Below are 18,197 nucleotides of genomic sequence, written 5' to 3' on the forward strand. Positions count from 1 at the left end.
TCAGGCCTCTAGTATAATCATAATACAGCTTTATGTCCTTTTATCTAACAACTAGAGGCCCGGTGCACAAAATTTGTGCACGGGGTGGGGGGAGGGGGGGCGCGCGCCCTCAGCTCAGCCTGCACCCTCTCCAATCCGGGACCCCTCAGACAACCCTCTCACAATCCGAGACCACTGGCTCCTAACCGCTCACCTGCCTGCCTGCCTATCACCCCTAAATGTCCCTGCCCCGCCCCCGCTGGCCTGGTCACACCCGACTGCCCCCCCTTGCCAGCCTGGTCACCCCATGCAGCCTGCTGTTTGGTCATTGTGTGAGGGTGTCCCAACCAATTTGCATATTACCCTTTTATTAGTATAGACTAGAGGCCCTGTGCATAAAATTAGTGCATGGGTGTGGTCCCTAGGCCTGGCTGGCGATCTAAGCGCAAGCATCTGGCATGGAAGGGCAGGTGCCAGCTGACCTCTGGGCCCTGGGCGGGCCCTGGACCCCCTCCGCACCCACTCCACCTGAGTCACGGCGCCCAAGTCCCCACGCACAGATGCGGTGAGCCTGGCCAAATGCTGCGGGCTAAGGCGCAGTGTGGGTCTCTGGGATGCCCAGAGGCGCCTCATGGAAGCCAGGCAGGCAGTGCACTCTCTCCTGGCTGGCCTTGCAGACCAGCTCCTCCACAAACCCACGAGGAGCCTGACCAGCCCCTGCGGTCCCGGCTCCTCACGGGTGCCTGGCACCTGAGCACGGGGGCTTCCCCGACGCACGAGCCCTGGCGTCCTGGGGGAGGCTAGCAGGGGGAGTGATAGAGCTCGGCGGACACCCCATATTCTCACCACACCTCTGTCCCTGTCACCCTCACCCCCAGGTAGCCTCAAGAGGTCGCAGCGCGTTGCCGACGCCTGCCATGTTCCATACTGCCCCCTGGTGGTCAGCACACGTCATAGCGAGCAGTCAAACTCCTGGTCTCCTGGTTGAACGACCGCTCGAGGGGACAATTTGCATATTAGGCTTTTATTATCTAACAATGTTAAAAATAAGTAGATGAAAACTGACAGCATCAATGCAAAAGGCTAGTAATATAGAAAAGGACCAGGAGAAATCTTAACAACAACAACAGTATTTTATAGATAAATTATGGTAACTTCTTTTTTTTCTTAATTTTATATAACACTAATGGCCCAGTGCATGGATTTGTGCACAATGAAAGGAAATTAATTAAAAGAAATATTTTAATATTGCTATTTGCCCTTTTCTATAATAGAAATGTCAACAAAAACAACCAAATTCACGATTGACAATGACAGATCGAAACACACGCACGTGACTGGCACTAGCGAGAGCTTTAGAAGTATTATGCATGCGTGAGTCAACGTTTATTTTTAAATTGCCAGTTTGCGTCATATGTATCCCTCCAGCCAGTCGGACATATGTACATATATATGGTCGATCACTTAGCCTTTTATATATATAGATGACTTTGTAATTAAAAATAAACAGCTAGCATCAATTTTGAATAGCTATGACTAAACAGCTGGAATAGGAGGAACCACAACATCTACACATCAGGGCATGCATCTTCAAGAAAACAAATAATTACTGACAAGTTTTCATTATTTGACGGGGAAAAATTCCTGATTTTAGGAGAACACTAGAATATAATTAGTGAAATATAAACTCACTTAAGAATTTAAAGACTAAAAATATTCCCACAAATTTGCCCTAGTTGGTTTGGCTCAGTGGATAGAGCGTCGGCCTGCGGACTGAAGGGTCCCAGGTTCAATTCTGGCCAAGGGCACATGCCTGGGTTGCGGGCTCGATCCCCAGTAGGGGGGCGTGCAGGAGGCAGCCAATCAATGGTTCTCTCTCATCATTGATGTTTCTATCTCTCTCTCCCTCTCCCTTCCTCTCTGAAATCAATAAAATATATTAAAAAAATAAAAATAAATAAAAGTATTCCCACAAATTAAAGGGAAATAAAACCCCCTTTATCATTATTGTACAGAACTGCATACAGCATGAAAGAAGAGCCAAGAATTAGAATAATATCCTAAAAGCTCTAATCTACTGTATTTTCCATTAATGGTTTAGTTATAGAAACTTTACCCTCTGGGCTTTCTCATGTTCTTCCCGAGCCTTCTTAACCCTTTCCATTCTTTCTTTGATCTCTCGCTCTTCCCGTTTCCGCTCATACTTTCTCCGATGTTCTGCAATTTTCTGGGCCTAGGAAAAAAGAGGCACAGAAAAATGTTCTAAAAATTGAATAAAGTCAATACACATCTACAGTTTTGTTAAAGAATTACTTTTCTTTGTGGAGAGGTCTTTGACATAGTTTTGACTAATGACAGATTTGCCAGATAGAAAAACATGTGAGGTAACTCAGGCTTTAACAAGTCCACTGTGAAATAGTCTAGGATTTGAAGTTAGAAGTATTATAAATCTCAAACTATTAAATATGGCCAGGAAGACAATTAGGTTTCAAATTGCACAACAATTTTCATCTATACCTGCCCTGGGAAGGCAGAAACTGGAAACACATATACCAGTTATTTGCCAGTCTAACGATAATTAACTTTCCTCATCCATAAAATGAGGGGGAAAGGGGTAGAAACATGCAAGTCTTATAGAAATGCTGTAAGAACTAAGAGAGAGCCCTAACTGGTTTGGCTCAGTGGATAGAGCGTCGGCCTGTGGACTGAAGGGTCCCAGGTTCGATTCTGGTCAAGGGCATGTATCTTGGTTGCGGGCACATCCCAGCAGGAGGCAGCTGATTGATATTTCTCTCTCATTGATGTTTCTAACTCTCTATCCCTCTCCCTTCCTCTCTGTTAAAAAAAAAAAAACACCAATAAAATATATTTTAAAAAAAAAGAAATAGAACTAAGAGAGCCCTAGCCGGTTTGGCTCAGTGGATAAAGCTATGGCCTGCAGACTGAAGGGTCCAGAGTTCAATTCGGTCAAGGGCACATGCCCAGGCTGCAGGCTTGATCCCCAGTAGGGGGCGAGCAGGAGTCAGCCGATCAATGATTCTCTCTCATCACTGATGTTTCTATCTCTCGCTCCCTCTCTGAAATCAATAAAAATATATTAAAAAAAAAAGAACTAAGAGAAAATATATGTACCAGGCACTAGTACATCATTCACAACAAATTCTTGAAATCTATTCTTTACTCAGAGAATAACACTGATTAAATGAGATTCATATTCAACCATTAGTTTACTTGTGATTTTTAAAGAACCTCACGTTCTAGAGTATCTCACATAATAATATTGCTGAGGTAACCCTATTATGAGAAAAAAAAAAAGAAGTAACAGTCTCTAATAGTAGCTAAATTAAATAAAATTTGCACTACCTTAAAACCTTTGGGAATGAATTCTGGATAGTATACTACCCACAAAGCTGAAGGATTTACCATGTGAATGCATTAAAATTAATTTCACTGACAATTTTAGACAGAAATTATCTTGAAACAATATTCTAACTTTTGGATTCAATATTATCATTTTTTCAAAGGTTGAACTTGTTAACTATCATAGGTCCTCATATTTTATAATGTGGCTATATATACCTATGATAAATAAAGACAGATCAAACTCAGTCTTGGCTCACATTTTATACATTTTTCCATTTGTCCATTTTCATTTGTTTTTAGTTATAATTCTATTGAAGGCGTGCAAACAAAGTAATAGAGCTTGCCATAATGCAGAATAAAAAAGAAAAGCATGAAAACCAAATAAGATTTCCTGAGTTGCGCAAAGCTCAGTGATTACAGATGATAATTTCCAAATGTTTGTTTCTTTGCATATGTTTTGCAGATAATTTACTGCCAGGGGCTAAGTGCTTAGAGCCATGGAGCATTACAGTAATGACTTTCCTTTCTCGATTTACCATACCTTTGGCTGAACTTCTTTCAGCATTGCACTAGCATCTTCATCATAATCCAATTTACATGCAAGGGCAAGATCATGGGCTGCTTCTTCCCAGTGGCCCAGAAGTCTGAAACAGATTGAAATTCATTTTAGAGTATTTTATACATATTCACTTATGCAGCTCGGTGTCCTTGTTTCTCATTATGAGAAAGGATTGTTACAGCCTGGCCAGTGTGGCTCAACAGTTGAGGGACAACCCATGCACTGAGAGGTCTCTGGTTTGATTCCTAGTTAGGCCACATGGCTGGACTGTGGACCCAATCCCTGTAGGGGGCAGCCAATCGATGATTCTCTCTCTCTCATCAATGTCTCTCTCTCTCTTTACCTCTTCCTTCCTCTCTCTCTAAAAATCAATAAAACAAAGTTTTAAAATAATAATTCAAGTAATTTAAAGGACTTTTCTCAAAATTATCTCCAGGAAAAGAGATAATGACATATCTTCAGTGGGATATAGATAAAAACTGCAACAACAAAAACTTTAAACTTTAAAGATTATATTACCTCCTAGGGTATGATTTTGAAAATTTTATGTATATGGTAGGATAACACCAGTAAGTAAATATATTAGGGGCACAGATTTTGACTTTAGGGTAACGGTATCAAAAATACAAAATACATTTAATGTTGAATTTTAATGAAAAATTATCAATATAAATTTAAAATTTATAACTTTTTCCTTAAAATTATTATTTAAAAATTTTTTTTCTAATTCTGTCCTCTGAAATGACAGAAAGTAAGGACATTTGGTGACCCAACTTTAGTTTCTATAAAAATCCCCACTAAAATTAACTAATGTTTCTTTCTTTTTTTTTTTTAAATTAACTAATGTTTCTTGAAGAAATGGTTTACTACAAAATCTGGGACAAGCAAAGTACAAGATGAGCCCATTCTATGTTCTACCAGAAGACAAGGAAATGCTCAAATACTATTGGGATCTCAAGGATCAATGGCAATGCATAAGCTTTCCTGTACTGACGGAGCATTAATACATTTTATTCCAACATTTTACCTCTATCTTGACATATGTCTTAAAAATCTCTAAAGCTACTTTTTTGAGTCACCTAAGCACAGTTGGCCCAAGCATATCCATCTTCATCTCCACTCACAGTTAAGTACTTTTTCATTCCATGAAAGATGTCAATGTCATTGGACATTTCATCTCAAACCACAAATACCCATTTGTATACCACTGTTTCGTTTCCAGGAATGATTGCTAATCTAGGCTAAATTCACCTCTTTATTTGCTTTCTTTCCTGATATTTCAGATGACGTAGCATTGACTGAAGTAGTTGGAGGCTAGTGTATTCCTTCTTCTATAATATACTGGTTATTTATTAAGTTGCAGAGAGAAAATCTAAAAATAAGAGAAAATCTGATACCAGGTGAGGAATAGAGTGAAGAAATAAAATGGAGTCACTATGGTCAAGCTTCTAAATGATTAACTTCAAGTGGGCTGAGGCACAAGGAAATAATTATTCTTGTTTTAACTGACTCTAGGAACGTCCCATAAGACGCTTGAATAAATCTTTGTCATTTATTTCCAGACAAAGTCCTGACTGTGAGTTTGGTTGATAAAGGCCACTCTCCTTTCCTGGAGATAATTTATATATATATATATATATATATATATATATATATATATATATATATGTATACATACATACACACACACACATACACACACACACATATATATATAAATATAAAAATATATATAATATATATATAAAATTATACACACACACACACACACACACACACACACATATATTTTATTGATTTCTTACAGAGAGGAAGGGAGAGGGATAGAGAGCTAGAAACATCAATGAGAGAGAAACATCGACCAGCTGCCTCCTGCACACCCCCTACCGGGGATGTGACCGCAACCAAGGTACATGTTCTTGACCGGAATCGAACCTGGGACCTTTCAGTCCGTAGGCCGACGCTCTAGCCACTGAGCCAAACCGGTTTCGGCCTGGAGATAATTTTGAAAAAAATCCTTACCTTAAATCTGGCTATATGTGGTCAAAAACTGTAACAGTGGTTTTCTTTGAATAAAAGGAGTAAAGAATTTTTTATTTGTTCCTTACAATATGAATTCTTCATGTTGAGTACATATAATTATTACTTTGAAATTAAATCTTTAGGCAATTTTGTTTTTATAAGAAAGCATATTTAAAAACACCAGATTTAAATAAAGAGTTCTGAAAATAAATAAATTCCATTACTTACCTGTGTGCTTTCCCTCGCCACTTGTAAGGCTGAGCTGAATCAGGATTTATTTCAATAGCTCTGTCACAGTCTCGGATAGCAGCATTTGGCTTCTGTAATTTGATGAAGACACTAAAAAATAAGTGTGATATTAAAAAGTACTCATTTAAAACAGTAACACCCTTGGGATTGCTACAGAAGCAAGTCTATTTAAATAAATGATCAGAAATTATTCACAGGGGCTCAGCCAGTGTGGCTCGGTGGTTGAGTGTTGAGCTATGAACCAGGTCACAGTTCGATTCCCAGTCAGGGCACACATGCCTAGGTTGTGGGCTCAAGCCTCAGTGAGGGTCGTGCAGGAGGTGGCCAATTAATGATTCTCATTATTGATTTGTCTACCTCTCTCCCCCTCTCCCTTCCTCTCTGAAATCAATAAAAATATTTTTTAAAAGAAAAGGAAATTATTCACTAGGGGATGCTATTTTGTTTAGCACTCTCACCTGGCTCTCTTGGCATACAGAATGGCCAAACGAGGATTCAGCTTGATGGCATCTGTGAACAAGTCTATGGCTTTCTGTAGTTCACCTAAAGTGAAACAAGAGTTATTGAGAAATAGTCAGAGGATAAAAAATATTAAGAAAAATTATTGATCTCTTGTCTGATTCATCTTTCACATACTTTATTTAGACCAGAAAAAAAGACTAGTTTCTAAATTAATATACAAAATGGGCTCTTCAAAGCAAACCTTTACCAAACCTATACCGTAAATCACTCAACACAGAGACAATAGCACACTCTTCGGTCTCTTATTGATTTTAATTAAGAAAAAATGGATAAAATTTAAAGAATAAATCAATTTTATTCCATTAATTAAATTTTCTTTTATCCATTAAAAGGATAAAATTTAACTTAACAAAAAAAGTATTCTTACTAAATTCACAGAGCTTATGAAAAAAATTATTTGAATTCATAAGAATGTTATAAAAATTCAAGAAAACTAGAACTCATTGAAGACCATAACCCTCATCATTATATCTATTTAGTTAGCTTCTTTATTAGTTCGTTCAGTGAAGTCATTCAACAAATAAAATGTACTATAGAATCAGAACAGTTCTTTGCATAAAGTCTAATTTACTTGGGCATAGAAAACATGGAAGGCAAGATAAAAACCGAATTTTAAAATAAATGCACAATTCACTTTGAAAATATATTGTATAAATGACCTTAACAGAACTCATGAAAAAAATGTTCAGTCTTATTAGTTATTACAGATGTCTAGTACAAGTTATTACTCTGGGATGTCTAACAAGCAACTCACATCAGGATCTGTCTATGCCCTGAGGCAATGATACCTGAGTGATTTCAGCCTCTTTATTAATGGGGAAGGGTTGGGTGGAAAATAAGCACTTTCTTCTCCAATATAAGATATTCAATAAATTTAAAATCCTTTTCCCTTTCTGTAGTTCTACAGAAACAGTTACTACAGTAGAGAAGAGAAAATCCGGAATATCACAGAAATGTAGCAAAATATAAAAAAATCACTCACCATCATTTAGGGCATCAATGGCAGCCACTTTTTTATCATTTGCCTGATCCATCATCTCGTCAGTTATCTAGGGGAAAATTGAAGGCAGACTTAGAATAGTAAAGAGAGCAAACAGAAGAAGAAAACAATTTGGACTTTTTAGGAATGAGGTAGTCACAAAACCCATTTTTATTCATTTTTCTCTAGTCTACAGAAAGCCAAGAGAGTAATTATGACAACTGAATAACATAGTATACAGAATGAGTTTTAATCTTTTACATGAAACAACACAATTTCCTCCCTACATTCGGCCTTAGATATTACCTTTGCTCCCCTCCATCCCAACCTAGCAGGTTGTTCTGCCCTTGTCTTACCAAGTCCTTTTTAGTTATTCACAAATACCAAAACTCAATCTCCCCACAAGAAGTAACTAAAGCTAGTTCCTTTTAGGTTTGAATTTTCAGAAAAAGAAATATCTCATAATTTGTTCCAACAAAAATCTATTGCATACCTATACTAGAAAGAACACACACTGTAAAAGATGCTGGCAGTAAATGATTAGTACAAAAACTTATAGCAAATATCCTACCTAAAATGGAAAGTCAAGTATTTTTTTGTTTTGTTTGTTAATCCTCACCCGAGGATATTTTTCCATTGACTTTTAGAGAAAGTGGAAGGGAGGGGGAGAGACAGAGAGAGAGAAACATTGATGTGAGAGAGACACATTGATTGGTTGCCTCTCTAACGTCCCTGACCAGGGCCAGGGATCGAGCCTGCAAACGAGATACGTGCCCTTGACCGGAATTGAATCCGAGACCCTTCAGTCCATGGGCCTATGCTCTATTCACTGAGCCAAACTGACTAGGGCCAGAAGTAGTTTCTTTAACAAAAAGGAAAAAAAACAACTTTATCACCATCACTGTGTAAAACATTACTAGAGGTGCTGATTAATTTATTACGACAATAACTTGATAGGTTTAAGAACTGGAAGGAAAGTACTCAGTTGTCTTTATTTATATTTACCTAGAAAATCCAATGAAGTGACAAGTTACTAGATCTCCTAAGATTATTCAATAAAGTTTGCAGAAATAAGAGCAACATAAAAAATAAACCCAGAGTTCCTCCAAATCAGTAAACATCAATTATAAAATAGAACAAGATACCATTCTAAGATCACACAAAACTTTCATGGGGGGAAAAAGTAAAATTCTATAAAAGGACATCAAATATTTATAACATGTTCATGAAAAGATTACTTTGAATATTTCAACCTATCCCCAAGTTACTCAATAAATTCAAAGCAATTCCAACAAAAATTCTTTTAAGTTTTAGACAACTTTTAAAATTTTTTTTAAAAGAACAAAGGAAGAAACACTTTACGAGGTAGTAAGACAGCCTACAAAGCCAGAGTAATAAAATTTTTTTTAAAAAATGATGACGTCAGTTTGACATGCTTGGTTTACAGCAACATGGTACCCATGATACCCTGAACAAATCTAAAAACCATCTTTTAAAAGCAATCTTTAGAAAACAACAGCCCTGGACGGTTTGCTCAGTGGATAGAACATCGGCCTGTGGTTCGATCCCTGGTCCCATGTGGGAGGCAACCAATCATGTGTCTCTCTCACATCGATGTTTCTCTCTTTCTCTCTCCCCCTCCGTTCCAGTCTCTCTAAAAATCAATGGAAAAATAGCCTCAGGTGAGGACTAACAAAATAACAACAACAAAAAACCCCATAACAAACAAAATTAAAAAACAACAAAAGTATATACAAAAAAATGTAAAAAAAAAGGAAATAAAAACAATCTTTGACCTAAGAATGTAGAAATCCTCAAGGAACAAGATTAAATAAAGGCTTGAAATCCAGTGAGATAGCCAAGTGCTCCATCTGCTTTCACCCGTGTGGCAGGTGTCAAACCTGGTAACCGTGCAATTCTGTTTTTGAAGGTAGTGCGGGACACATGAAACAAACGTTAGATTCAGGTGAAGAGTATATGTTGTCTAATCAGATACCCTCCAATATAAATCTGGAACCCCAAATGCCTATAGCTATAAGCATAATGGTAAATCAAAAATAAGCCTACCAAAGAAAGGGACAGTCCAATAGAAAATATCACCTCTGTAAATTCATTACCACAAGCCCGCCTTTCCAGTGCAATTCACATTACTTATGTAAACAACAATAAAGCATGCTGAGAATTAAAAGTGGTCCTTGTGGCAGTGCCATCTCAGTCTAGATGGAAGCAAGTATTTTCCTTTTTGAAGGAATATGCCTTCTACCCATACCTCAAAAACTTTCCACAGTGACGTTTCAAAGAACTCATAGTTTAAATAACACACACAAAATCCAAAAGTAAACAAGGTACCTCAATTAGCAAGTGTCAGGAAAAATCATAGAAAAATCAGCAAAAAGAAAGACAAAGTACTTAATGTGTTTAAGAGAATTAAGGCAAGTTCTGAAATGAATAAGGAGCAAGAGATTTATAAATAAACAAGTGGACTTAATTGTTTTTATTATTATTTTTAACCTTATCTGAGGATATGCTAAGAGAAAGGAAGGAAGAGAGAGAAACATCAATCGCTGCCTCCATATGCCCTCGAGAGAGGAGCACACCCACAACCCAGGTGTGTGCCCTGAACAGGAACCAAACTGGCAACCTTTCTGTGCACAGGACGACGTTGTGCACCAACTGAGCCACTGAGGCTGGGCCCCAGTGGACTTTAAAAAGAATCAAAGTGAAATTATCAAAATGATACATAAGCATTCCAATTAAAATATCAATGGAAAAAAAGACAAAGAGAGCATATATAATTCAGCAGAGTGATAAAGAGATGGAACTTAGTGAAAAAATCTGGCGTATATCTAACTAGGACCCCAGAATGACAACAGAGAGAATGAAAGAGGCAATATCTGAAAGAGATATTCACTGAAAATGTTCCAGAGCTAAAGAAAGTCAACAACCCTAGATTTAAGATGACTAATAAATCCCAAGCAAGATAGAGTATTATAAATCTAGACACTCTGAAATAACACAGCACCACCAATAAACGGAACACACAATTTTAAAAATTCCTTTTATCAATAGTGACATAAAGCACTTACATTTGTTCTTTAAGATGCACAGACCTTTATGGAGAAAATGTAAGTTACTGAAAGATGCCAAAAAAAGACCTAAAAATTAGATACTGCCTGGCCGGCTGCAGTGGCTGGAGCATTGGCCCGCAGACTCAGGGTCTCGGGTTTGAGTCCCAGTCAAGGGCATGTACCTCAGTTGCAGATCCCCCAGCCCTGTAGGGGTGCAAGCAGGAGGCAACCAATCGATGTATCTCTATCACATGGATGTTTTGCTCTCTTTCTCACCCCCACTCTCTCTCAAAATCAATGGAAAAAAATATCCTTGGGTGGGGATAAAAAGAAAAAAAAATTAGATACCACAGTGATGGATAGTTAATCTCAATAGGGAGATGTATCTTCTTCCTAATTTGATTTAAATTTAATGCAACTTTAATGGGGGGGGGGGGATCCTATTTTTTAGGAAGGAACTTGACAATCTGATTCTAAAACTTATGTGGAAAAACAAAGAACAGCCAAAATACTACTGAAGTGTTGGGGCTTTGCCCTACCAATAATATTTAGCATAAAGCTATACTAGACAATGTGTTATTAGTACATGGGAAAATTTAGACAAATAGAACAAAAGATCACCAAAACAGACCCATACACATATGAAAACATTATTGAGGAAAGGAATTCAGTTATAGTGCTGACAGGTGGATAAGGCTGAAAGGCAAACGTATAAAACTTTAAGAAGGAAAAAGCAATATATTATAATTATAACCTTGAAGTAATAAAGCATAATATATAAAATAATTATTTAAATGCGCTAAAAAATTTTAAGAAACATAAAGAAAGTGAAGACCAGTGTGCTTCAGTTGGTTGGGTGTCAACCCCTGCACTGAAAGGTTGCCAGTCCAATTCCCCTGCACTGAAAGGTTGCCAGTCCAATTCCCCTGCACTGAAAGGTTGCCAGTCCAATTCCGGGTCAGGGCACATGCCCAGGTCGTGGGCTGGATTCCAGAAGATGTGCAGGAAGCAGCCTATCGATTTCACTCTCACATGAATGTTTCTTTACCTCTCCCTTCTCCCTTCCCTTCTCTCTCTCAAAAAAAGCAGTAAAAAAATCTTAAACAAACAAAAAGGTCACAAAGACAGCATTTCACTCAGTAAGATCAGTAAAGATGAAATCTAACAGTATTAAGCGTTGGTGAGGATACAGACCAACCTTTTAAGCTGCTATTACTACATTATAGTGTTTCTCAACTCCCAAAGAGCCTTTTTTTTTTTTTTAATATATTTTATTGATTTCTTACAGAGAGGAAGAGAGAGGGATAGAGAGCCAGAAACATCGATGAGAGAGAAACATCAATCAGCTGCCTCTTGCACACCCCCTACTGGGGATGTGCCCGCAACCAAGGTACATGCCCTTGACCGGAATCGAACCTGGGACCCTTGAGTCTGCAGGCCGACGCTCTATCCACTGAGCCAAACCGGTTTCGGCCCAAAGAGCCTTTTTAGAAAAATTTTTCTTAATTTTCACACCCTCTATTTTAATACCACATATTATTTTAATGTATTATGTCTCTTTGGAAGACCAGTAACCATTTTAATATCTAGGTTTTTTTCAATCCCCCTTCCCAAGAATCATTTTTCACCACCTTAAGGGCATGAAAATTAGGAAAACAATTTGGTATTAGACATCCCATTAATAGACAATTCCACAATCAAATAAAATGCAAATGAAGAAGTCAGGTAAAAAGAAAACAAGGATTTCAGAAATTATTAAAGTATGATTAAAAATAATGGGAATTTTCACAAATATTCTCAGTAAAATAAAATGCTTTCCTAAGTACTTTAAGTCAAAGAAAAATTTATTATGTGCTTCTCCTGGAAGAATTATGTCATAAAATCCTGCAATAGGTGGGATCTTCACATTCCTTATAACAAGCAGAAAATAAGCCATCGAACTTACCTCTACATTTTCATCTCCCATTTCTTGAGGGGCGTCAGTGTCTGGTTCAATCACACCCTCATTGTCGATTTCTGCCCAAGAAAAAAATGACACAGGAGACTATTAAAAACTAATGAACTATAGTTACTGCAACTAATTAACTGAGTATTTTACTTTATGTTAATTTCATTTAAACTAATACATTAGGAAATATTTCTCCATTAAACACAACTTTAGCGTTTTTTGTAAGACGACATTTAATTTCAACTGTTAAATTACATTAAGGTGCGCTAACCCAGTGGTCGGCTAACTCATTAGTCAACAGAGCCAAATATCAACAGTACAACGATTGAAATCTCTTTTGAGAGCCAAATTTTTAAACTTAAACTATATAGGTAGGTACATTGTTATTAACTTAATTAGGGTACTCCTAAGCTGGCCTTTGCTAAAAACTCAAGGGGCCAAAGAGCCGCATGTGGCTCGCGAGCCGCAGTTTGCCGACCACCGCCCTAACCGGTTTGGTTCAGTGGATAGAGCGTCCACCTGCAGACTGAAGGGTCCCAGTTCAATTCTGGTCAAGGGCACATGTCCAGGTTGTGGGCTCAATCCCCAGTGTGGGGCATGTGGGAGGCAGCCAATCAATGATTCTATCTTATCAGCGATGTTTCTGTCTCTCTCTCTTTCCTCTCCAAAATCAATAAAAATATATTTCAAACAAACAAACAAAAAACAACAGAGAGAGAATAATTTTTTTGGTTCTCTATGCCATTACTGGAAAACTTTTACCTATGTTTGGAACAACTTGGGTACCTGACCCAACTTTTCAACTTCACATTTCATAAAGTCTGAATACAAATCTAGCACTTCAACTAAAAATGTAACATCTGCACTTAGATATGCTAGAAATGTAAAAATACATTCTGGATTTTGAAAACTTAGTATGAAAAAGATCTCATTAATTATTTTTCCATATTGACTACATGTTAAAAAGTTAATATTTATATATTAGTTTAAATATATTATTGCAGTTAATTTCACCTACTTTTAAAAATGTGGTTACTAGAAAATTTTGTTTCATATGTAGCTCACATCATATTTCTAATACACAGCACTGATTTAGTGCTATTAGAAAAATCAACACAGGATCTTATCATGAGGGTTATCAAATACAAAACTACCATCTCACCTAGATCACTTTCTTCACTTGATGGTTCATCTGTCTTTATGTCTTCCTCCACCTTCTTACTATCTGTTTTTTCCGCCTAGCAAAGGGAAGGCACACAATACTGTCAGTATGCAGTAATACACCCAATATATTTATACTAATTTATACAATTTTATGTATAAACTATTCACATGCATTAGATTTCATGCACACTGCCTTTCTTGTTTTGTTCTGGTAAACGAGTTTTGGTTTTCTGTTTTCATTTCTTTTAACGTTTTATGTAGGTTCACCCCTCATCCAAATCGTTTGGATAATGTTTTAGGATTTAAAATACTTTGAATTTTAGAAAGCTAATACAGATGCATATACAATTATAACACCTTCAAAAGGCACTGAAACCCACAACTCTCCATAATCAAACACATCACTTCTGCAAAATAAAGTTTGAAGTTTGAGCATTCATAATAAGTGGGATTAAAACTATAAATAGCCTCGCCCTGGTCGGGTGGCTCAGTCAGTTGGAGCAACGTCCCGCACACCAAAAGGTTGTAGGTTCGATTCCCAGTTAGGGCACACACACCTACGTTGTGGGTCTGATCCCAGGTTGAGGTGCATATGGGAGGCAATTGATGGATGTTTCTCTCTCATGTCGATGTTTTTGTCTCTCCCTCTCTCTAAAAATCAATAGGAAAACATATCTTGGGAGTGTGCCCTGGAAGGTAGGGCTCAGTTGGTTGAGCATAGTGCCGTGGGCTGGGGTGATAGGGGGCATGCAGGAGGCGGCTGATTGATGTTTCTCTCTTCTCTCTCTCCTTTCTGTTCTCTCAAAAATCAACAAACACATATTTAAAAAATAATAATAAAATAAAACGTTAAGTAGCCCCACGTTTATTCAGAGGTTTTATGGTCAAACAAATAAACTAAAAAGTTTTACATTTTCAAGAGTTTTTTAGTTTTGGAATTCCCAATAAGGAACCATGGAACTGTAATACAAAAATGATGAAAATTCAAAGAATTTAAAGAGCACATCCAAATTTTCTTCCCATCCTGTAAGTAGCCAGTGGGGTTTGAATATCCATTCGTTGAGTCTCTACCATAAACATGGTGCCAGATGCTGTACCATATACTGAGAAACAGATCAGTCATAACTTCTAAGTCAGAATGTTTTCATTACAAAATTTTCTTTAGCAGAGCAGAGGTATAGGGTTAAGTATACTTTTGTTTTAATACATGTTTATCACATGGCAAAGTAATCTTACCTAGGGCTCAGAAACTATTAAACTCTGACAAATGACTTCTCTAAGAAAATAATTACTTTTGGAGCTTTGGGCTTTACTTCTTTATTTCACTTGTTCAAAGATATAACTTCTACTTTCATATAAAAATAGATAAACCTAGTTTAGGATTCTAAATAACACAGCAACACCATGAATCATACTCAAAAATATCCCTCATATGGTAGCACAGAATAAATTGGGAATTACTGATTTTGACTATTTGTTCATTTACTTTGCAAAATTAACAAAGTATCCACAATGCATAAAACACTGTGCTAGATGCTAACTATACAATGTTGAAGACTAAAAAATGCACTCAATCACTGAGCTTTGCCACTTACAGGTCATGCATACAGAGTATTTATTTTTATTTATTCTAAAACACAGTGAACCATCACACCCAAAATTCTCAGTTTTAAATCAGTTTCCAGAGATTTGATGTCCATATAGAAATTTTACAAATATCTTTTTTTTTTCAAGCCTATTTTTTTTTATTGAGGTATTATATGTGTACATATCTTACCATTACCCTCCCCCACCCCACACCCATTCATGCCCTCACCCCCCAGAGTTTTGCGTCCATTGTTTCAATTTTACAAATATCTTATTTCCAAGTGATCTTGGGGAAATCAGGAGTGGTAATTTGAGATCAGCAGTTTTTTTAAAAAAATCCCTACGAGCCCTAGCCAGTTTGGCCCAGTGGATAGAATGTTGGCCCACAGACTGAAGGGTCCCGGGTTCGATTCTATTCAAGGGCACGTACTTCGGTTGCAGGATCAATCCCCAGGCCCAGTCTGGGCTCATGCAGGAGGCAATCAATCAATGTGTCTCTCTCACATTGATGTTTCTCTCTCTCTCTCCCCCCATCCCTTACAATCTAAAAAACAAAACAAAAACAAAAAAAAGGAAAAATATCCTTGGGTGAGGATTAAAAAAAAAAAAAGAAGTCCCTAAGAAACCTTATAGTAGTTTACTACTGAACAAACAAATAAAACTCGTAACTTACCTTATTTTCTTCTGATTTACTTTTATGAGTAGCAGGTGGTATTTTACCTCCCATACTGAGGAAGATGAGAAAAAAAGATATTTGTTTAGAAAAGTAAAATTCACTAAGCCAAGCAACATTTTTTTATGCTAGGAAAAAAAAAGTTAGACATTCAGATGATTACCCTTTTCAAACTTTAAAGCAGGGGTAGGGAACTTTTTTTTCCTGCCAAGGGCCATTTGGATATTTATTACATCATTTGAGGGCCATCCAAAATTATCAACTTAAAAATTAACCTGCTATATTTGGTGAAACCTTTAATTAACTCACCCCTTAATGCCCTGGCAGGGCCAGACTATACAACGTTCCCCACCCCTTGCTTTAAAGAGTAAAAACTCAGATTAATTTGAATAATTCAGTATTATGAGTTTTTTCAGCTTAAAATTTCATTTTTTAGCATACCGGTTAATGAAAATTAAGCCTAATGAACAATCACACAGCAAAAGAAAAACATACAATGACAAAATCATTTGAACAAGTTGTTAGTTTAGAATTCAGAAGGTATATTGAAGTCCACTTAAGAGCACAATGAAATCCAAAAAGGCCATTTAGGAAATAATTATGAAGTCATTGTGTAACAATTCAAAACTTTTGTTTCCTTTGGGACCTATTAAAGATTCTTCTTGCTTACATTCACATGCCGCTCCGATTATAGATTTTCTCATCTCCTCTAAACTTTACCCATCAGTACTTCGTCTTGCAATTGGCAAGCCCTTTTCTCCCAAAATGTTCCAAGGCAAGACCATGAATTACAAACAGCAGGTCTTCACGTAACATTGTTATAGTTGGTGAGATGCTGTAGAAACTTAACTCTTGTTTACATCAATTAGCCTATTGTAAAATTGATTTCATTACATGTCCTCTTGCTTAAAGTTGAAGAATCTATTGCCCAGCCAGTGTGGCTCAGTGATTGAGCATTAACCTATGAATCAGAAGGTCACTGTTTGATTCCTGGTCAAGGCACATGACTAGGTTGTGTGCTCATTCCCAGTGTGGGGCATGCAGTAGGCAGCCAATCAATGATTCTCTCTCATCATTGATGTTTCTCTCTCTCCCTTTCTCTCTGAAATCAATAAAAATATATTTAGCCCTAACTGGTTTGGCTCAGTGGATAGAGCGTCAGCGTGTGGACTGAAGGGTCCCAGGTTCGATTCCGGTCAAGGGCATGTACCTTGGTTGCGGGCACATCCCCATAGGGGGTGTGCAGGAGGCAACTGATCGATGTTTCTCATCGATGTTTCTCTCTATCCTTCTCCCTTCCTCTATTAAAAAAAATCAATAAAATATATATATTTTAAATATATATTTATGAAAAAAACATCTATCAATGTTAGGTGACGACTAACTGTACAAATAACTTTAAAACAAAGGAAAATAAGACTACAAAAAATTAGTGCTTTATGCTCCATTTGGGGCGGACTGTGAAGCATATCAGCTACATGCAACAATGCAATAATTAAAATATTCAGTGGATTAAGAGCACTCCACAATAGTAAAAGCTGGAGGTCACAAAGACAACTAAAATTTGCTTAAAAAAAAAAGCTATTAACTTCTGTGTAAAACAAAGAGATGTATTAACTTGGAAAATAGAAAGGAACCTACTCTAAAACACCCTTAATTGTTTATTCTTTTTTTTTTTAAACATATTTTTATTGAATTCAGAGAGGAAGGGAAAGGGAGAGAGAGAAACATCAATGAGAGAATTGTTGATCGGCTGCCTCCTGCACGCTCCACACTGAGGATCAAGCCCGCAATTCAAGCATGTGCCCTGACTGGGAATCAAACCCTGATCGCCTGCTTCATAGGTCAGTGCTCCACCACCGAGGCACACCTGCTGGGCAGGGTTATTGTTTTTTTTTTAATTGACTTTTACAGACGGGAGAGGGAGAGAGAAACATCAATCGGCTGCGGCTGCCTCCTGTACACCCACTACTGGGGATAAATTATGTTAAAGCTTCAGATGTATTAAGCGCCCGGATGAGTGTGGTTCAGTTAGTTGGGCATCGCCCTGCGCACCAAAGGACTGCCAGTTCAATAGCCGCCAG

General features: G+C 37.4%; 1 protein-coding gene across 2 annotated transcripts in view; it reads right to left on the minus strand.

Moving 5' to 3' along the window:
* Positions 1-18,197, minus strand: part of ST13 (ST13 Hsp70 interacting protein) — a 28,358-nt gene that overhangs the window by 6,763 nt on the left and 3,398 nt on the right. The window contains exons 2-9 of one of the 2 annotated variants that reach the window (XM_008144586.3): positions 16,114-16,168; positions 13,852-13,927; positions 12,687-12,757; positions 7,677-7,743; positions 6,631-6,715; positions 6,152-6,262; positions 3,884-3,986; positions 2,096-2,212 (exon numbers count right to left, since the gene is read on the minus strand). In XM_008144586.3, the coding sequence (XP_008142808.1) occupies positions 2,096-2,212; positions 3,884-3,986; positions 6,152-6,262; positions 6,631-6,715; positions 7,677-7,743; positions 12,687-12,757; positions 13,852-13,927; positions 16,114-16,168 (685 nt within the window). The remainder of the gene's footprint in view (positions 1-2,095; positions 2,213-3,883; positions 3,987-6,151; positions 6,263-6,630; positions 6,716-7,676; positions 7,744-12,686; positions 12,758-13,851; positions 13,928-16,113; positions 16,169-18,197) is intronic. The other variant, XM_054719561.1, reaches the window with a different exon arrangement.

Source organism: Eptesicus fuscus, chromosome 7 (assembly GCF_027574615.1).
Source record: "Eptesicus fuscus isolate TK198812 chromosome 7, DD_ASM_mEF_20220401, whole genome shotgun sequence".
NCBI lineage: Eukaryota > Metazoa > Chordata > Mammalia > Chiroptera > Vespertilionidae > Eptesicus > Eptesicus fuscus.